At 46.9% G+C, this 20,731-nt stretch overlaps 1 protein-coding gene across 4 annotated transcripts; it reads right to left on the bottom strand.

Annotated features, from left to right (window-relative positions):
* Positions 1–910: 910 nt before the first annotated feature.
* Positions 911–19,901, bottom strand: Det1 (DET1, COP1 ubiquitin ligase partner). 4 transcript variants are annotated; one of them, XM_026784230.1, is made up of 6 exons: positions 18,913–19,101; positions 14,710–15,802; positions 11,617–11,804; positions 6,205–6,396; positions 4,795–4,849; positions 1,434–1,508 (listed from the first exon to the last, which is right to left on the bottom strand). In XM_026784230.1, the coding sequence occupies exons 1-5, from the start codon at positions 19,044–19,046 to the stop codon at positions 4,840–4,842; spliced, it is 1,617 nt and encodes a 538-aa protein (XP_026640031.1). In that variant the 5' UTR covers positions 19,047–19,101; the 3' UTR covers positions 1,434–1,508; positions 4,795–4,839. The 4 variants fall into 4 exon arrangements, with proteins under 4 accessions (XP_005357795.1, XP_026640030.1, XP_013205670.2 ...); XM_005357738.2 differs by lacking the exons at positions 4,795–4,849; positions 18,913–19,101 and adding an exon at positions 19,789–19,901 and having other exon boundaries at positions 911–1,508; XM_026784229.1 differs by lacking the exons at positions 4,795–4,849; positions 18,913–19,101 and adding an exon at positions 19,130–19,647 and having other exon boundaries at positions 911–1,508.
* Positions 19,902–20,731: the final 830 nt, after the last annotated feature.

Below are 20,731 nucleotides of genomic sequence, written 5' to 3'. Positions count from 1 at the left end.
GGGAAACTCTGTAGAAGGTTTTCTCTGTTAACAGCCACATCCTTCTCGCCCTCCTCATGCTTAGTACAATATCAACCTGATTCACAGGAGGTACTCAGAGCTTGAAGGAGGAGGATAAATTTAGCTATTCAATACCGGAGATGATGACATTAATAACACGGGCTTGGGTGCGGCTCAGGATCTCCAATCACATCTCCTATGCTTCCCAGAAGTCTGGCTAGTGGAAGGGATACGGGACACAGCTGCTAGCATCCATGGCCCCTTCTATAGATTGCTTTAGTGCAAAACATTTCAAAGGTGCCTTCTGAGACAGATGTTTCTAAACAAGCTGACTACATTATTCCGGGGGGCACATTATGCAAATGAGATCCACACAGGCTGACAGGCCCTCTGGAGGAGACTGGTTGACAACGTCACAGAGGGACGCACGCGGTCTAGGGCCAGCAGTGGTCTGCAGGAGAGCTATAAGAGCTCAGCCACCCAGGGACAGCCGGTTTGATCTGTTTAGGGACACCTGGAGCTCTCCAGCGCCTGCTCCTCAAAGGACAGAACGTGCCGCACGTTGTTTGTTTCTGCCAGGACTCACAGGGCTGCCTGCTCTCCCACCGGCTTGACACGGGCGGCAGATGTGAGCATGCTTCCACATGAGGACGCGCGATTACCCCCGCGTCTCTGGAGTTAACAATCACCAGCAGAAAGCCCTCGGGAGGGGAACAATGCTGGCAAATGACCGCCTTTCATGCGGGCACTACTAGCCACTTAGCAAACCCAGGAGCAGCTGCCGCAGCAGGGCCTGGCGTTCCTCACAGGCCTTCTCTCTCTCAGCCCAAGTATCCACAGAGCACCAGGGAAACATCAAGCAAGAGAGAGCTTCATAAGAAAATACTAAGACTTTATTTTCTCTTATAAAGAGCCCTGCTTGTCGGGGAAGTGGAAAGAAGTACATAATTCTCAAGAGTAAACATGATTCACCTGCTGCAGGTTTCAGACCGTAATGCCAAAGAGTGGCACCCAGGGGGAAGGTGTAATGCTTCTATCTTCACAGCCATAAAATGCTAAGTAAACAAAATAGAATGGACATAATGCTAGGTGTTCCCACAGGGAAAAGCGAGAAAACTTTAAAAACGACCAGCCGGGTAACGGGAAAACCAAGGCCCACTAGGTTGCACCCCGTCCTCCGTGCCTCTCAGGCTCTGTCTTAGGTGAGGGAGGGCTTCCAGTCTGGAATCCCCAAAGCCAGCAGCCAGCGGCTTTTGCTCTGGAGTCCAGGGCGTCAAGCAGGGGCGAAGTCCTGGGCAGCGCGGCTGTGGTGGGGCAGCGAGGTACAGCAGTGTCGCATGTGGAAGTTGACAACGTACTCTGCGTTAGTCCTCTGCACAGATATAGCGAATGGCTCAAAAGGGTGAAAGGTGAAGGCCACGAGGCGCCGCACTGTGTGGTTGATGGGGCGGCCCAGCAAGCCTGCCTGGATCTCAAACTTCAGCAAGCCAGAGTCTCGGGCATAGAACCTAAACAGAAAAGAGACATGATGTTGCTATTGCTGCCATCTTGAAATCTGGACAGCAGGGGATAGAGACACTCAGTATCTCATCTGATAAACAAAAAAGGCCTCTTGCAGCAACTGCAGCTTAGCAGAACCAAAAGCCACCTTATCTGATCAGCTCACCTTAGAAGCAGAGTGAGTGTAAAGTTAACTCCTGTCCTTAATTGGTGACCACTCCTCAAGATGACCCTGAATTAGACTCTAAACTACGTACAACCTTTTGGCTTCCAGAAGCTCCTGTCAAAAGACTAAGTGGGCGTTACAAATGAAATGCCAACAGCAAGTCTAAGCTTCATGTGTAACTTTAAATCTTTGAAGAGTCACATTAAAAAGATAAAAAGTAAAACAAAAAGTGAAATTTATTTTATATTTAATTTAATCCAATATATCCAGAATACTACTTAGTCATTATAACCCACAATCACTCAAAACAAAAAAATCATGAGCTACCACATACTCTCTCTGTCACTACGTCTCTGAAATCTGAAATGTACTCGACACCTGCGTACACCTCAGCTTGGCCTCATCTCACACTAAGTGCTCAACAGCTCAAGTGCTGGTGGCTAGAACAGTGCCGCTCTGAGCTCATCTTTAAGATTTCCAGGTTTAAGAACAAATTCTTACACATGCATGCCTGTAATCCCAGCACTCTAGAAGACAGAGCAGGAGGTATGGAATCCAAGGCCAGCCTTGGCTGTATAGCAAGTTTAAAGCTTACCTGGGCTAAATGAGAGTATCTCAGTAAAAAAAATAAATTCTCTCTGAAGGCTGTCATTTTTCACATACAGAAATTAAATCACGTGCTAGGGACACAGCTCAGCAGCAGGGCACCTGCCTACAAACAACATGGCTAGTGGTTTGGATTTGGATTTTCCACCTCACACAATTGACAAAAGATATTCCTGAATGGCTTGTGATTTGGGAAACTAGAGATGATAAACAGGCTGGAGGAGAGTTCTTTTTTTTTTTTTTTTTTTAAAGATTTATTTATTTATTGTGTATATAACATTCTGCTTTGATGTATGCCTGCACGCCAGAGGAGGGCGCCAGATCTCAGTACAGATGGTTGTGAGCCACCATGTGGTTGCTGGGAATTGAACTCAGGACCTCTGGAAGAGCAGCCAGTGCTCGTAACCTCTGAGCCATCTCTCCAGCCCCTTTTTAAACATTTTTTTTGTTTTTTTTTTTTTTTGGTTTTTCGAGACAGGTTTTCTCTGTGGCTTTGGAGCCTGTCCTGGCACTAGCTCTGTAGACCAGGCTGGTCTCGAACTCACAGAGATCCGCCTGCCTCTGCCTCCCGAGTGCTGGGATTAAAGGCGTGCGCCACCACCGCCCGGCCTGGAGGAGAGTTCTGAACCAAGCGGAAAGTTCTGACTTCCTTTTCTAGAGGGCAGGTAGAGAAACAAGTCTAAAGGTACCCAGACTCTGCATTGTTACTAGTGTTTTCTTATTATTATTATTTTGCAGAGCTGAGGCTCAAGTCCAGGGCCCTGCACACACTAGGGAAATGTGCCTCCCCTGAGCCCAAGGATATTTAGACTTGTTGATACAATAATCCCATCCCCAAGAATTCTTATCCTCAGAATTTAAATGATCAACAGTGGCATTATCAGAGTTACTCTAACGTAAAAATGCACAGAAGTGATAGGCAGAAGGCTGGAGAGATGGCGGCACGTCTACCTGAGGAGACAGAGTGTCAGTGTATGGACTGTGTGTCACAACGGAGGTCATCCCTGAAGCTAAAGCAGTGGGCAAGCCATGGTGCCTGCGGTGATTAAAGCTACAAATGAAAACGTGAACAAACACACACATTGACAGAGACCAGAACAGAATTGACAGTGAAGGTGTCTGACAACATGGCCTCTTCAGAAGCCCCTAGGATCCTTCCAGTTCTCGTTTTAAGTAAAAGCATGACGTAATTCCGAGAGAAGCCTCCTTAGTCATAGCAATGGCACTGCAGGTGTTACTTAGGCTCATCTTGTCAAATTGAAAAAGACGGGGAAAAGGCAAGGACAGAAATGTATCTATTTGACTAAATCAAATGAGGCCCATTATGTGCTTTTATGCATAAAAGGCACATTAACCTACCCACATAGTTCCCAACACGTACGGGGTTCATAATTTAAAAGTGAGCTGTTTGTGTTTCTAAATCTAACTACCAATTTGTAGGAAAGCAGGAGGAATGAAAAAACGTAGTAGCCACTACTCCTAGCATGCAATGAACAGAGCCCAGATGTGAGGAAGACGACAGGATGAACCAGATGGTGATAAACAATGATGTCACTGCAAGAAAAATAAAGAGAAAAGTAAACCCATAAACCGGGCGGTGGTGGCACACGCCTTTAATCCCAGCACTCTTTGGGAGGCAGAGGCAGGTGCATCTCTGTGAGTTCGAGGCCAGCCTAATAGTCTACAAGAGCTAGTTCCAGGACAGGCTCTAAAGCTACAGGGAACCCTGTCTCAAAAAACAAAAACAAACAAAAAAAGGAAACCCATAGACTAGGATTTTAACAGCAGCAGCCACATGCATATGAACCTTGTTTAGAAATGAGTCAAACAAAGGAACTGTGCAAAGAATATTCATAGGCAATAGATGGAAAACTAACTAGATGCCTGGTGGCATTAGCAAATGTGTGTTTGTTCTGAGGCGGGTCTCATGTATCCCAGGCTGGCCTCAAACCTGCTATGGAGCTGAAGAAGATCTTGACAGCCCAAGTACACCACCAGATGTGCACCACCACCACTCCACATGTATGTGGTGCTGGGAAGTGAACCCAGGGCTTTGTGCAGGGTAGGTAAGCATTCTACCTACGGGGCTACATTTCCAGCCATTGATGAGGTTTTGTTGATGTTGTTTAGATAGGAAGATATCAAGGTTTTCACTGTTTGTTAAAACTTGTTGTCTTTTAGAAATCCACACCAAAATATTTATGGGTAAAATTCTAGGGAACTGGGATTCACTGCAAAATAATCAGAGCAGCAGGGAGGTGGGGAGTGGAAAGGGCTGGTCAGGAGCTGATAACCTTTGAAGCTAGGAGGCACAGACCATCAGCACAGATAAAACATTTGCCATAATAAAACAAAAAGTTTTGATTTTTTTTGTTTTATCAAATTTCAGAATTTGAGTGCAATTTCACAAAGGAAATACTAGCAATAGTGATTAACTATTCAGAATATGTTACACAGACCCATTTAACAACACAGTGGAGCTACTGATGAAAATAACACAGCTGGGTGAGGTAAGGCTTTACCTGTAGTCCAGTGGGGGCGGGGAGATGAGGAGCTGCACGTTAAATTCAAAACCAGCTTGGAGAAGGGAAGGAGGAAAAGAGAAAGGGAGGGAGGGAGGAAAGGAACGAAAACTGTAAACTCTGAGTACTATTGTTTCCATGTGAAAAGACCTTCCAAGCTACAGTTTAGGGCTCCAGTTCTCCTGGCAGGCAGCCTCACTAGAGACAGATCCAGTTCCTCTTGGTGGTATCGATAACAGCATAGGCTCCAGATGTAGAGGAACGGGTGTGACTCAGGAAAGAAGGATGCCTACAAGGGGCTAATTTTAAGACCCCAGCAGTAGGAGCTGGAAAGACAGCTCAGTGGTTGAGGGTACTTGCTCTACCAGAGAGCCTGGGTTCAATTCCCAGCACCCATGTGGTAGCATACAACCACCTGTAACTCCCAGTATGATGGTTCATAACCAACCATAACTTCAGGTCAGGGGATCTGGCACCCTCTTCCGACATCTGTGGGCACCAGATACACACATGGTGTACGCACATATATGTAGGCAAAATACTAATATACATAAAATAATCTTAAACAAACAAACAAAAATATTCCACAACTAAGAAATTATCTCCACCTTTTCTACTTAGTAACAAAGATAAAATGACTTCTATAAGATATACTGGATGCAAAATCTGTTAAGGAACACCATTAGGTTACTAAAAATGAAAAATACAGCTCATTTTCTTGTATGCTTTTACTTTTTCTTTTGTTTTATTTTCAAGACAGGGTTCCTCTTTGTAGACCTGGCTATCCTGGAACTCGCTGAGTTGAACAAGCTAGCATCAAACTCAGAGATCCACCTGCCTCTGCCTGCCAGTGCTGGGATTAAAGACATGCATCAGTCACTGTCTGGCTTCCATGGAGACTTTTAAAAGCAGACAGCATTTATCTGAGTAAAATGTTTTCATTGGGAGCCAAGAGCAGCAGTAGCTAACTTCTGAGAAAAACACCTAAATGATCCGACCCCTCAGCACTCAATAGAAACAGCCTTCCTGCCTGGCGGTATTACTGCATGCCTTTAATCCCAGCACTTGGGAGGCAGAGGCAGCGGATCTCTGTGAGTTCGAGCCCAGCCTGGTCTACAAGAGCTAGTTCCAGGACAGGCTCCAAAGCTATAGAGAAACACAGTCTCAAAAAACCAAAAAGAAAAAAAGCCAAAAAGAAAGAAAGAGAGAGAGAGAGAGAAAGAGAGAGAGAGAGAGAGAGAGAGAGAGAGAGAGAGAGAGAGAGAGAGAGAGAGAGAGAAAGCCTTCCTTTCCTTCCAGCCAAAGCACGAGAAGAGACTGTCAGTCACTGAGCCATGTCAGAGAAGAGGACAGAGAAGGCACGGTGCCCTCCGTTTGAAGCAGTTTGGAGCTGTGGTCATAACAAAGTACCTGATCGGGTGATCTCCACAAGTCTTGGGTCGCTCCATGACTGACACCCACTTGTCATCGTAGCTGAAGAGAGACAAATCCAGGTAGGGGCTGCCACTGTAAGACTGGGCACTGATGGGGAGCTGGCCTAGCAGCCGACGCACAGCCTCTGTGTGGCCTCCATACTTGGCATTTATAATCGTGTCTTTGAACCTAGAACAAAGGACCAGTGAGGAAGGCTTTCTCACGCTCACACACATGCTACACACATGCAGTAGCTTTATAAAAGATGTAAAATCGCCACTTTCCCTGCAGCTCTTGTGAACTAGGGCTTTCACCAGCTGTTCTCCTATTCAATACATCTCGGAAACCATCCTGAACCTCATTTGCCAGAAAAGGAAAGGTTCCTTAGAGACCCTTTTAGACATAACCAAGAAGCCACCAAAACCAATATATACAGCTACTGGAAAGACATTAACCACAACTCTCAGGTGAGGGCCCCATAACCACGTGGCTATGTCTCACCCTTTCCTGAGCGCCTCTCTAGTAACCCTTGTTTTTAACCCTGTTCTTAGATCTGTTCAAAAGGTCTAATAACTTCCAATTCTGCTACACCCTGGCTCATCCTAAGATTCTTTTCTGTTGTCATGACATGGATCTGCTTGCACTCCAGTGAAGGTACTCATAGGACAAGGGAACTCCTCAGGCTACTGCAGATGGCACCATGGAGCTGTGTCTCTGTCCCTGTCACAGTGACAGAAACATGATGGGAGCTGGCTCCTGGCTTTGATGACCCCAAAGCACCCAGGGCGACCTACGCAATCTGTACATTGAATCAGTTCCTAGTCTTCAGCAACACCCACCATATCTCCATCCTCCCAGCTCCGCACTGCCTGAAACATGAAGAAGCCATCCTTCTGGTATCTGCAGCGCTTAGCCCTTGGCTGTGTCACTCTGCCCAACTAACATCTCTTAATTCTAAGTGACTTTAAAATTCTCAGTAGCCATCCTAACGACATGACCTCCCATCCTAACTTCCTCTCACCCTGTAACCACTGTCACCCGAGGTGGCCCATCCCATGTTCCGGCCATCCTCTGTCTCCCCAGATTCAGTCTAATCCACACCCCAGCTTCAACAATCCTTCAAGACCCGCTGACTCCACCAGCATTTTCCTTCCACCTCACACACCCACCGTGTCCTCTCTTCGTCAGCCACCTTACAATCCAGTCAGCCATGAAACAGCTCCACTGCACACATGCTCTAAACCTTGAACTACAACTTAGACTGGTGCTCCAGTCAAGTTCAGCTCTGCTGATTCTGTGCCTGTGCTGCTCAGTTTCCTGCGGCTGGAGAAAAGCAAACGGTAATGCTTGCTTCGACCTTAAGGCCACAAACCCCACGCAGGCCTTCAATGTGGAGGGATACTCCTCTGCGCTTCCACAGTCTGGCCTGCCTCCCACTCTCTGCACAGCTACCTCATCTGCCTCTGGTGTGTTATTGACGAATGCAGGGAAGCAGAAGAGAACCTCTAAGGTCTCCACAGAGCATCCGTCCTTGCATGGCACTCAGCAGATCTCATCTCTCACATACGAGGCAGCATCTTTCTCTGCAGGATCAGTCCCGTCAACACACAAACATGCCATTTTTACTTCTCAGTTTAAAATAAGGAAAACCATCTGGTTAGTGACAGAGGTCTGCGATCCCAGCTATTTGGGACACGGAGGCAGAACTGAAAGTTAAAGACCAGTCTGGGCAACTTGGTGAGACCCCTTAAAATAAAAAATGCAGAAAGATGGCTGGGATACAGCACTTGTCTAACACACCAGAGGTCCCTGGGATCAATCATCAGTGGGCAGCAGCAGAGAGGCAGAGGGAGCCAGAGGGAAGAGGGGGAGGGAGAGAGGAGGGGGGAAGGGAGCTAGAGAGGAAGGAAGAGGGTGGGGGAAAGAGAGAGAGAGAGAGAGGAAACTCAACACCATCTGCCACTATGCTGGTCAAACACTGCACCATCTGAAGTTGTACAACAGTCATTTGTGTCCCCGGCCTGTCTCCAACTAGGAGCCCTTGTGCACTCCAATCCAGCCACCAGGCCTCCTTGGTGTCCTTCAAAGGTTTCAGAACTCCTCTGCCTTGGGTTCCTTATTGCCTCTGCTGAGTGTTATCTGTCTTCCTGGTTAACCACGGGTAGCTCCTGGTCACATGCCATTGATGGCGCTACCAGAACAGCAGGAATGATACACTCAGGCCCTCCAGACTCCGGCCCAGCTCCGCCTTTTCCTCAAACACTTCCTTCACTCTCTCAGCCCCTCAGGTCTGATCTATGAGGCTTGATCCTGCAGCTTCCCTTTCAGCGCCCTCAGTGCTCTAGCTCTGCTGATGAAAAACCATCCCTGTCCTGTGTGGCTTATCTTCCAAAGGCACAGAAAGGATGATTCTATTTTTGGGTCTACAGATCTGGAAATATCTTTGGATATGGGATTCTCTTCTTCTTTCTTTCTTTCTTTTCTTTCTTTCTTTTCTTTCTTTCTTTTCTTCTTTTTCAAGATGGTTTCTCAGTGTAACAGTCCTAGCTGCCCTGGAACTTGCTTTGTAGACCAGACTGGCCTCGAACTCACAGAGCTCGGCCAACCTCTGCCTTTCAAGTGCTGGGATTAAAGGCATGTGCCACCACTGTCTGGCTGAATATGGATTCTAAATGAGAAATCCTTTCACCAGGTACAGTGACAAGCATCTGTAATCCCCATATTCAGGAACCCAAGTCAGAAGAACTGTAAATTCAAGGCCAGCCTGGACTGTTCTTGTTGGTGGCACCAGGGGTGGGGACAGATTGAACCCAGGACCTGTGAGTACAGGAAAGTACTCTATCCCGGCACTGCATCCGCAAGCCCGTGAGATCACCCCTGTTACAACTCTCTGAAGGCAAGATCTCCACACTTGCAGCTCTGAGCACTGCTACTGTCACCGTTCTGATAACATGAGACATGTATGTTATTCCTCAGAGTTTCTGTGATTTACCGTCAGCTCCAATGTTTCAAAACGCCATGGCATGCCTCCATGTGGGCCTCTTCTCTCCAACTATACTCTAAGTACTTATTGTGGTACTTAGATTTTTCTTGGGGGGGCATGACTTGTAACATTTGCCAATTTCTGTGGTGCAGAGCTTCCTGCTGTGGCCAGGTTCAAGGTAGCACTTTGATGTCACCAAACACTGTTGGAGATGAGCCACAGCACTTCCCTATGTAGCTTCCACCAAAAGATGACGATAACCTCAAAAGGACGGTAAGGCCAAAGTAAGGGAGTCATCTGCAAAAATTCCCGAGAGTTAACACTTGGCCAAGCTAGACAGTTCCCTCCGTCAGAGTCAGAGAGTGCTCACATTGTTTCTACACCTTTGGTCCTCGAGTTCTCCTTTTTGGGAATGGCCAGGTAGAGAACTTTAGGGCAAATGCTCTCAACTTTTCTTTAACTTTCTTTCCATTTCTCTACCTGCTCCCTCTTTTTCCCCTCAGAGAGTTCTTCAGCTTAATCTAACAAATTTTAGGTTTCCTAGAGCATCAGTGTTTAAGACACCCTTGTATTTGCAACTTCAGTTGTTTCAGGACTGCCTCTTCCTATGCTAGTCTGTTTGGTCTCTTAGGATAAAGGCATTTGCTTCTTAAATGATTCAGGACTCAACAGTCCAGTTTGTGTGTTTGCATGCTTTGTGCTAACCCATCAGCTACTCGCAGCTTTTGTTTCTCACAAAGACTACTAGAGAACATTTACCACACAATTTCCACTAAGAGTCACGTATTTACAAGAAATAAAAATGGAAACTCGGTTCACATGTACATTATATAGTCATTAAAGCAAACTACGATAGGGTGGCTAACAAAATCTACTCAGGACACATTTTGTGGGCAAGTGTACGAGGGCATTTATAACTTTCCACTCCTCAGTGGTATGAAACAAAGTCTTCAGGCTCACTGAATGAGCATGCAACTTCTCTCGTGAGGAGCCTGCGGTGCTTCTCACTCTAGAGGAGTTCTGACACACTTTCCCAAGAGTGTCGTCCCACTCTTCCATGACAGGCAGCTCTGGGCTCTGCCCAGCTGACAGACGCTAGCCTTGGAGTGGACAGGGCAGTGAACAGAAATCAAAATCACCTAGATGGTACTGGCCCGTCGCCACACCTGTGGCAAACTGCTTTAATTACTGATGAATGAAGGAGGGCCCAGCCCGCTGTAGAAAGGTGGTACCAGACTACACTAAAAAGCTAGCTAGGAAGGAGCTGGGAACAAGACACTAAGCAGCGCTCCTCTGTGGTTCTATATCGGTTCCTGCCTTGAATCTCAGCCCAAATTTTTTCAGCGATGGAATGTCACCTAGAAGTGTCAGCTGAAATGAACCCATTCTTCCCCAGGGTGTTTTTGGTCATGGTGTTTATCAGAGCAACAGGAAGAAACGAGGACACCTACCTTCTGTAACATGATAATAAGATAATTAACTTAAAAGCTAATTTTGAAAGACGATTCCTAGGTTCATTTGACAGCACTGCCACCAAAAAGGGAGAGAAGTGGTACCCCACCCTGTAGTCTTGAGGAGGGTGAATCACCTTGGGTCCAAGACCAGCCTAGGCTTCACAGTGAGACTGAGAAGGAAGCTGTGCTCCCGAGGCAGAAGGTAAGCGCACTGGTGAGAGGGCACAGGCAATGAGCAATGAGGTGTCAGCATCTCTCCATCTAACCCACCACTGTCCCTGTACACACAGAGCCACTGCATTAAGTCACCTTTTTGCTCATCTTTCCCAGAAGCAGTAATGCTCGCTCTGATTCATCTACTCCATGTGATCTGGCCTATTTGGGGATCAAAACAGATATTCTCCATGCCTCATTAAGGCTAGGGCAATTTAGGTATGAAAGACGAGGAGGCCTTACCTGACCACATCAGACTTAGAATGGGTTCTTGGCCCAAAGGAACTATTCCTTTCCTGCTAATGTACTAAGACAGTTCTTAGATAAGATGGACTTCTGGTTTGTCTTCTGTTCTTACGGTCCAGCCCTCTATCTCTGCACTTTACTTTTCGAGGAGTTTACCATAGAACAGATGTAAATGGATGTGTTCAATATGCAGTTCCAAAATGATCTCCATCACTCATTCCACAAATATTTAAGGGCTTGGCAGTGCACCACTGAGAATATAGCAATAAACGGAAGAAGTTTCTATCTTTCAGCAGCTCACATACGGCCTAAGAAGGACCCAGAAGATGCATAAATAATTACACAGGTACTCAGAGATAGGAAAACTTGAGCATGACACAAGAGTTGCTTCCAAAAGGCAGACCTCCCAAGGCCAGGTGGACAAACAGAATACATAGTTCCTGAAACAAATGGCTACCAGCCTCATACCAACCACTGAGAGTTAACCCTGGGAAGTCTGGCAGAGCAGCTTACCGGCGCTGGATCTGCCGTGCAAAATTGTTGCTAGAGGCGGAACAAGGAAACTGGACTTCACTGTGCAGGGTGGCATTGCGGAAGAGGTCACAGAAGTTCTCAAAGAGCTCCAGCAGCTCATCAGATGTATTCTCAAACACTGCGATCACCTCTGTTGTCACCATGTTGTACACCACGAAGAAGGAGGCCTGCAGAAGAAAAGAGGCAGCCATGGGATACCCGTGCCTAGGAAACTGCCCGCTGGACTTAAAGTCCACACCCCACAACAATCCATTCAGGGACCCCAGCCTTGGCACTAGAGAGGGAAGGAACATGGCTCCAGAGCTTCTAGAAACGGAGGCAGTAGCATTGGCTTCATCGGTGGAGAGCCCTGATGCCACTAGATTACCCACGGCCACCATGCTGCTTGGATTACTAAGCTAGCCAGCATGTATATATAAAAAGGCTTTCAATCTTTCACTTCAAACTGTGCAAATTCAATATTTTTCTTTCCAAGTGTTTATTCCCCGACTTGTTCCCCAATCCGCCCTAAGATTTAAAAAAAAAAAAAGTTTTAGAATTCCAGATTTAATTTTCTTTCCTGCTGAGAAAGTGATTTGCAGCCCAGGGCTGCCTGTTGGTAAATGATTTCCTCTTCTATGTGTACAGTTGAAAGTTCAATTTAGGGGCATTTATTTTTCCCCTCTTAATATTTCTAGCACACAGAGAGACACCTTAAGCACATTGTGTACTCAAACTGCCCAGGCAAGTTGTGTCCACGCAGGATACTGCAGGGGAACAAATGAAAAATCAGACGGGCATTTTCCATTTCTTTCTCCATAAATGTTCTTTCAGCCAAGAGCTTTTGTGAGATACATCTGAGATTTCTGGCAATTAAGATTGGAGGGGGAGTCTGAAAAGCATTCAAATGCCATAGGTGGCAGGCTTTTTCTGAATGGGGCCACAGGTAGCTGGGGCTCTTCCTCGACACTCCAGTGCTCCCTCCGCCTTGCCTAGCAGGAAGCTCCAGGTACGTTGAGTTGGTGTCGCAGTGAATGCAGCAGTGTGCAGTAAAGCTGCAAGCTGCCTGCAGGATCCAAAGACGTCTTCAGGACACAAGGATTAGCGCTTCACCCTCCTCTGATTGAGTCTAAATCTCTATTACCCATCTTGGAGCCACTGGGCCCACCTGTCTCACTAGTAATTAGTCCTGCCCAGAGCTCCTTTTACATGACTTTGTACTCACCTGGAAATTAAATTTGGCTGCAAATTAAAGAGGCTGGAGGGCAACCTGAGAATAATACCCATAATATTACCAAGGCTTTGTCTATGGATGCAGTTTTTGCTCATTAACCTTATGGGAACTTATCAAATTAAACGGGAGGAGGAGAGGAGAGGACAACTGGGGTGCGGAGACTGGGTTTCGAGTTTCAAACTCCACGAGCAGAGGGCAGAGCCCCAGCGGCGTGTCTAGCTGTAACTGACTGGAACGACCAGAAAAAATAGGTCACCTTTTAGCAAAGGGAAGAAAAGGATAATCTCCGCGCAGTGATACCAGACAACTTATTCCTTCCAAAATAGAAAGGTAATTATAGCTGAAACCTAAATAAAAGACTGACTCACGTCCCATCCATAGACTAGGACACCGCTTTGATCATATCAGGGTTTTAACAGGATCTTTCATAATTATGTGACTATAAAATTACACAAACACTTGTCAGTCTTCCCTCTACAGCAGACTGGGAAACTGGAGGAGAAAGCAGTCAAGGCCTCTTCCACCCATCTTCCATGACGCGAAAGACGAACTAGATGCTCACCGCGGCAGCTCAGTGATACTGTTCATCATTAACAAGGAAGAAAAAGAAAAGCTGACCCAATCGCCACCCCCTCCCCTTTTCAGAATGCGCAAGCTCTGATGGGGAGGGGGGGCATTGGAAGATATTTTACCACAGGCTAAGCGAGGCTTAGAAATGATGTCCTGTAGAATATCTCTTCTTTCGTCTCTCATACATATGTCTGTGCCACACCTGGGCACACAAAGGCCTAAGGCTGATGCTGGGAGCCTTCTTCAGTCCCCGTCCATCCTACCCATTAAGGTGGTGCCTATCTGTGGGACCCGAAACTTGCCGACTAGCCACTTTGCTCTGTCCCCACCTTCTGAGCACTGGGATTATAAGCAGACCACCATACCCACCTGGCACTTAGGTTGGTTCTGGGAATCCAAACTCCCCTCATGTTTATAAGCCAGATGCTTTATCCACTGAGCCAACCCCCACCAATGTATAGTACCTCTTGAAGGTAGAGCTGGCTGACATCTTAGTTTGCTATCTGTTTTACTGTTCTCTATTTCTAAAATAGGGAATTCCAAACAGGAGACCCGACTTTTGGTAAGGGAGCCACAGGTACAGAAAGTAGGCCTCTTACTCAGAGAACTAGAGAGCTTTTGAGAGACAAGTGTCCAGGGTTCCCTGGATGTCCAGAGGGTACTTTAACTGTCGCAGTACTGCTATGTGATTCCCTCCCAGCATTTCTCTGCCTTTGGTGTTTGGAATCAAGGTTATATGGTACTAACTGGTCTGGAACTCACTGCCCTTGAACCCAGGTGAGAATTTACGCAAGAAATTCTCTTTGCCTCCAGCGTCCCACGGCTGGGATTATCAGCATTGTGAGTGCTCCATTAACCTGGCTGCAATGTCAGAGTTTAGATTTTTTTTTTTTTTTTCAGTGCTGGGGACCCAAAGCCAAAGCCTCGTATGCTAGACAAGCTCTCTACCTCTGAGCCCCAAAGGACATGGAGTGCTAATTCTCACTGCCAGAACGTGTTTGGTTCAATAAGCAGCCTTATAAAAGTCCAGGCAGGATCATACATATGTGGTCCAAACCCCGACCTTACAGCATCTGGGTTCCTGTCTGACAGGTACTGAAAATGCCCCGTGGAACAACTGAGCTAAGAAGCACAAAGCTGGCTGTCTACGTGGCAGTGGCTTGACTTTTACCCTATATTTGTTAGTATGTGAGGGCAGACGACAAGGAAACTGACTTTAAGTCTGAACCCAAGTACAGCAAGAACAGATGCTACGTAAAGGTGTGCATCCTGCGGGGCTCGGCCCGTACCTGAGACGGGTCTGTGACCCGCAGGGTCACTACGTCCTCGCTGGTGTATTTGATGAACAGATGGTTTTCATCCAGCAGCTGCATCTTCCACATGCGCAGCTGCCGCAGCTGGTCAAAGTACTGGAAGAAACGCCTCTTGGCCATGGGGCTCCCATCCTGCTCTGCTCTGCGCCACAGGTACACCAGCAGGCGGTGCTTCAGGGAATTGATGAAAGGGTCCCTAAAGGGACTGGCCATGCCTGTCTGACTGTCCCGCTGCACCTCCGGGAAAACGGCTGACACCGTGAGCAGGTCATCCTCATAGCAGAAGCGGCCGATGGTCCGAACATCGATAAATGTGCCTTCAGGCGTCACCTGGAAGACGTGAATGGTCTGCTGCTGCACAGACAGGATGGCCAGGATGTTTTTGTACAAGTACAGCCCCTGGTTGTGTGACAAGACCACTTTGTCACACTTGAAGGTGCGTGTGTCACACAAACGGCCCGTGTGAAGGTCAATGATGTGGAGGGAATAGTCCTCCAGAGGGGACCGTGGATTGGGGGTCACGGACTCACTGTTCCGATAGACCTCATAGAAAGGAGGGTGCGGTTCATCTGGGAGATAGGCAGCGGAACCCACGATGACACACCGGCAGTCATCAGTGAAGAGGCTACACTCCCGGTTCAAGTGCTCACCGTTGGCTGCGACATTGGTAATGTGCAACAGGACGAAGAAACGTTCAAAAAGCCGGCCTCGGATGCTGACTGACCGCTGGTCATTGCCATTGGACAAGATCTCCCCTTCATAGCCTTGCAAGAGGTCCTCGGCTGCCTGGCAGCCCTGGTACTCATAAATCTCAAGAGATGTCTGGTCAGAAGAAAAAGCAATAAAGTAGCGCCCATCGGGTGAGAATTTACGCAAGAAACAAGGAGGCTTCTCAACGTTGACGACGGTGAAGTTAGGGAAGACATTCTGGTGGAACACCCGGACCTGATGCCAGTGGGCCCCCGCCCTGCCTGAGCTGATGCGCCGGCGTTCTAAGCGGTGAATGACATTCTGATTTTGGATTCTTCGGGGTTTGATGGTGGAAACATGATGATCCATTATAACATCTCTGCATAGGAAAAAAAAAACAGAAATCAAGAAAACAGAACAAAATGTACTAATACAAGTACATGCAAAGTAAACAGATCACTTTTACTCTGGCTGAAGCCAGGATCTCCCCGGACAACAGTGACCAGCATTTCTCCTTCCAAGATTAGAGTTGCACAGTGATCCTGACATATCTAAACCTAAACGTCTAAAAGGAGGATACAATACAGAAAGAATACCTTCCAAGTATAAGCTAACAGGAATTTTCAAAGAATAAGCCAACAAGTACATCAAACGTGAACAGCACAAAAATCACACACCCAGGGTACGGTGACACACAAGTAAAAACCACCATCACCACTCAGGAGGCCGAGGCAGGAATATCACTTCAAATTCAAAATCAGACCAGAATACAGACTGAAATCTTATCTTTGTTTATTTTTTAAACAGAATCTCATGTATCCTAGGTAGGCCTCGAACTTGGCATGAAGCCATGGATGACCGTCAACTTCTGGTCCTTCTGCCCCAAACCTCCAGTATTGGGATTACAGGCTTGCGCGCCCACACCTCGTTTACGAGGTGCTGGGTCTCAAAGCTAGAGCCTTGCACGTGCTAGGCAAGCACTCTATCAATCTTGCTACTTTCCCCAGACCCAGGAGCCTGTCTTTTTAAAATAGAGTAGCATTGAATGTACATATATACACCTACTGGGCTGTAAAGTGATAGATTAAAGCAATCTCTATCAAAATCCCAATGGGATTTTTGTGAAAACACAAAATTTCACCCGAAAGTAATATGAAATCTCAAAGAATGCCAAATAACTAAGATGATATGGAAAATAACACAATTGGAATGCTCATATTTCCTCATTCCAGAACCTATTACGAAGCCATAATAATAATAAAAGAATAACCATTGCATACACAGGCCAGTTGAAAAGAACAGAGTCTCAAAATAAACCACGATTAATCTTATTTATCAACATGCTCTAGGTCCTCAACCTGTGGGTTACAACCCATTTGGTGGCTGAAGGACCCTTTCACAGCGTCACCTAAAACCATCAGAAAGCAGATATTTACACTACGATTCATAAGTAGCAAAATTACAGTTAAGAAGTAGCAACGAAGATAATTTTAAGGCTGGGAGTCACAACATGAGGACCTGTATTAGAGGGTCCCAGCATTAGAGAGGCTGAGAAGCACTGCTCCAGGAGGTCAGTGAAGCACGCCTTTCAGTGTCTGTGCGTCCATTCCAGAGTCTAGTAGACTAGGAGGGTGCGGCGCACCACGCCCATCTGCGCTCTACGTGCCACCGTACAGTTCGTGAACCAGGCAAAGGGCTGGAGATTGAAACACACACAGACTCACAGAGACACGGGTCATCCTTGGAACAGGAATGCCTCCTTTATTGTGTCCAGGGGCAGCTTATACAGGGATCCTTAACTGATAGCCGAACCCCAACCAAACGCACCAGCACCCACTCCCCTGTCATCAGGAACTCCTGAGGGTCTCGTGCTCAGAGCAGCTGCAAGCATTACAAGTTGTTTTCCAGAAATTCAGGATCTGGAGGGTTCACAGCTCCCAATGTGAGGGCTCTGGTCTAACCAATGGATTAATAGCTCACGGATTCACCAGTAAAGCCAGCATTACTGGGAGGTGACGATGGGTAGAAGACCTCAGTGGGAGAGGCACGGACACTTGACTTTGGAAGCTAATCTCATTCTGTCCTTTCCTGCACACCTTTCCTCTGCTGCCTGTCTTCCAGACCCTCCCCATGATGCTGGACTGAGCCCTCTGAAACTCAGACACAGCACAGCTCCCCCCTTAAAGCTGCTTCCCCAGGTACCAAGCTGAAGCCAAATAAGCTCACACACAGACAAAACTGCTTGGTGCTCAGGAAGGCCAAGGCCATGCAACAGGAAAGGGGAATTTCTCCAGTGCACAGCTTCTGGACGACTAGGTATCGTACACAAACGAATTTTGAAAATAAAATTATACCCTTATCTTCCACCATTTACAAAAAAAATAACTCAAAATGAATTAAAAACTAAGTGGAAGACCTCTAGCTATAAAACTTCCAAAGAAAACCACAGGAGGAAACTTGATGAAAATTGATCTAGCAATGACTTTTTATGATGTGAAACCAAATCCATGGGCAACACAACTAGAAATGGTTAAATGTGAATACATAAAAACATCTAGGTGCTAAAAGTTGCAGTTAGAAAGCACAAAAGGATGCCAGGCTTGGTGGCACGCACCTTTAAGCATTGGGGAGGCAGATCTCTGTGAGTTCAAGGTCAGCCTGTTCTACAGAATGAGTTCCAGGACAGCCAGGGCTGAACAGAGAAACGAGTCTCAAAATAAATTAAAAATAGCAAAAGTGAAGGGACAACCTATAGAATGAACAGAAATATTTGCTGGCCAAAATATATAATAAGGAGTCATACTTAGCATATTTAAAGAATTCCTAGAACTCAATGAATAGGCACCATTTTTTGTTTGTTTGTTTTGTTTTGTTTTTCCAGACAGGGTTTCTCTGTGTCCTGGAACCAGCTCTTGTAGACCAGGCTGGCCTCGAACTCACAGAGATCCGCAAGCCTCTACCTCCCTAGTGCTGGGATTAAAGGCGTGTGCCACCACCGCCCGGCAAAAGCCAATTCTTTAAAAAAATAATAATAATAATAAATTAATTAATTAAACCAGATAAAATACTTGGAAGACCTCTCCCCAAAGACACACAAATGGCCAACAAAGAAAGAATGCACACCAATAATCAGAAAGGAATCAAAAGATTGGGGGGGGGGGTGAGAGCGTTTGGCAAAGGCTTTGTTAACAAGTAGCCCAGAAACCCTACAACCCGTAGTAAAGGTATTGTTTCGCAATCCTTTTGTTTCAAGCTTATCCAAGTCCAAGCTTCATCCACCCGATAAGGATCTAAAAGGCAAGGTGTGCTGAGCTAGACCCGAGGGAGTCAAGACTCTTAAACTACTACCCTGGTTGGTTTTGGAAAGAACTTCCCCTGGAACACAACCACACTCACTAATTTACATACTGCCTATGGCCACGTCAGCCCTAGGAAAGAAACACTGAGCATCTGTAACAAGTTGCCTTTAGTAGAAACCAAATTCTTCACCTTTGAGAACGACCTGGGGTATCAGCTTCATCATCTTGTCTTCGAAGGCCTTCTTTCACGTCTGTGAGACTGATATCCCAACACACTAGCCAGGCCTCTTCTTTCCCGCAACTCTGTGTTTTACTTATGTGCATACTTACGGTGGCTTTTCTGGGTCAGCTACACCTCTCCTGTGTGTACCCACATAGCAAGCTCCCTTCTTAAACCCTGGGCCTACCTCAAGCCATATTCTCGGCCAATGCGGGAAAACACAGGGGTATCTCTTCCTTTTCCGAAATGCATTCTCCCCGGTCCTTGCCTTAACTTCTGTTCCATCTTTAGCGTCGATATTTGGAAAGTCTTTCTTGACCATCCTCCCTAAATGAGGGCTCATCTTTTCTTGCTCTTTCTATCGTATTCTGTCGCAACTTTTATTTACATGTTCGCTTGCATGACTGTGTTTCATGTTTGGGTCTCCTCGCTGAACCCCGCTCAACAGTACTCTATGTATTGGAAGAAACCAGGTCTATTTCGGTCGTAACGGTTTATTCTTTATCTAGCCCTAGGGGCAGCACATGAAGACGCTTTTTGAAATAAAAGAAAGCCTGGCTACATCGGGTCACTAAATGTGTCAAAGCAAGAGTTGGTTTTTTTGTTTTGTTTTGTTTTTTCCTCGTTAGAGCAAGTGCACACGTCCCCTCACTTGGCGACTGCTTTCAAAACAAGAAAAGGGTGCCAAGAGGCAGACACACATGCCCAAGGGGCGCCCCCGGAAAGAAAAGCCCAGGGCGGAGCCTCCCCGGGCAAAGCCTGGCGCCGGGGCTCGTGGGGCCCGGGTATCATGCGGGGAGGAGCCCGCCGCGGAGCTCCCACCGGCCGAAAAGGACAAGTCCTCACCTGTCGGGTCCTGGCTCATGGGGCCGGGGCAAGGGTCGCCCTAGCCTGCTCGGTGCACACCTCCCCCGGCCCCGCCCACGCCATGCCTCCGGACCCCGGCGTCTGCTGCCACAAACCCCCTGCTTCCGCCCGCTACCGGAAGAGCTGCGCAGCGAGAAGGGAAGTACGGAAGAGCGAGCTGCCACCCAGCTGAGGAACGATGCAGCACACCCTGGCGGCTGGAGGAGGGATCGAGGCTGTCGAGGCTTGGATGGAAAAACCCTGAGCCTTGGGGGATGATCTAAGGCATATTCATAGTAACGTGAACAGGAATTAAGTTTTCACCTGCTTCTCCCGTAATGGTGGGAAATGGGATTATACATGCACGGGGTCAATCTCCGCGCTCACTGCTATTGGTGGGCACGGAGCATACAGTAAAAACTTCTGTGCTAAATGAATCCCGTAGAATTTACTGGTCTTGCACCGACACATGACTTCATTCAATTTCTTACAAGCCAGTTTTTACCTAAGAGCCAATGGTTTCTCCTAGGCTGTCTAACCCCAAATTGTCCCACATCAACCTCTTAACCTCTTTTGGATCATTCAAGTCTTCAAGTCTTTACAAATATGTTCTCTCTCTCTCCTCTCTCTCTCTCTCTCTCTCTCTCTCTCTCTCTCTCTCTCTCTCTCTCTGTGTGTGTGTGTGTGTGTGTGGCATTTGTCTTTTGATGTTTTGGCAGGAACCCAAACCTGAAATGTCACCTCTTAAGTCTCCTGAGTCACCATCATCACTATTTCTTAACCCATAGGTCTAATACCTGTTTGTATTGCTTTGTTTTGCTTCTCTGCCCTTTTGATAGAGTATAAGCTGGGAACTGGGGTTTTGTCTTATTTTCTATTCCAGTCCTATAACAAGGTTTGGCATCTTACGGAAGCTCAATAAAGAGTCCCTCGGTGAGCCATG

This window comes from Microtus ochrogaster, chromosome 22, assembly GCF_000317375.1.
Source record: "Microtus ochrogaster isolate Prairie Vole_2 chromosome 22, MicOch1.0, whole genome shotgun sequence".
Taxonomy (NCBI): Eukaryota; Metazoa; Chordata; class Mammalia; order Rodentia; family Cricetidae; genus Microtus; species Microtus ochrogaster.
This window is presented reverse-complemented; position numbering and strand designations above follow the sequence as displayed.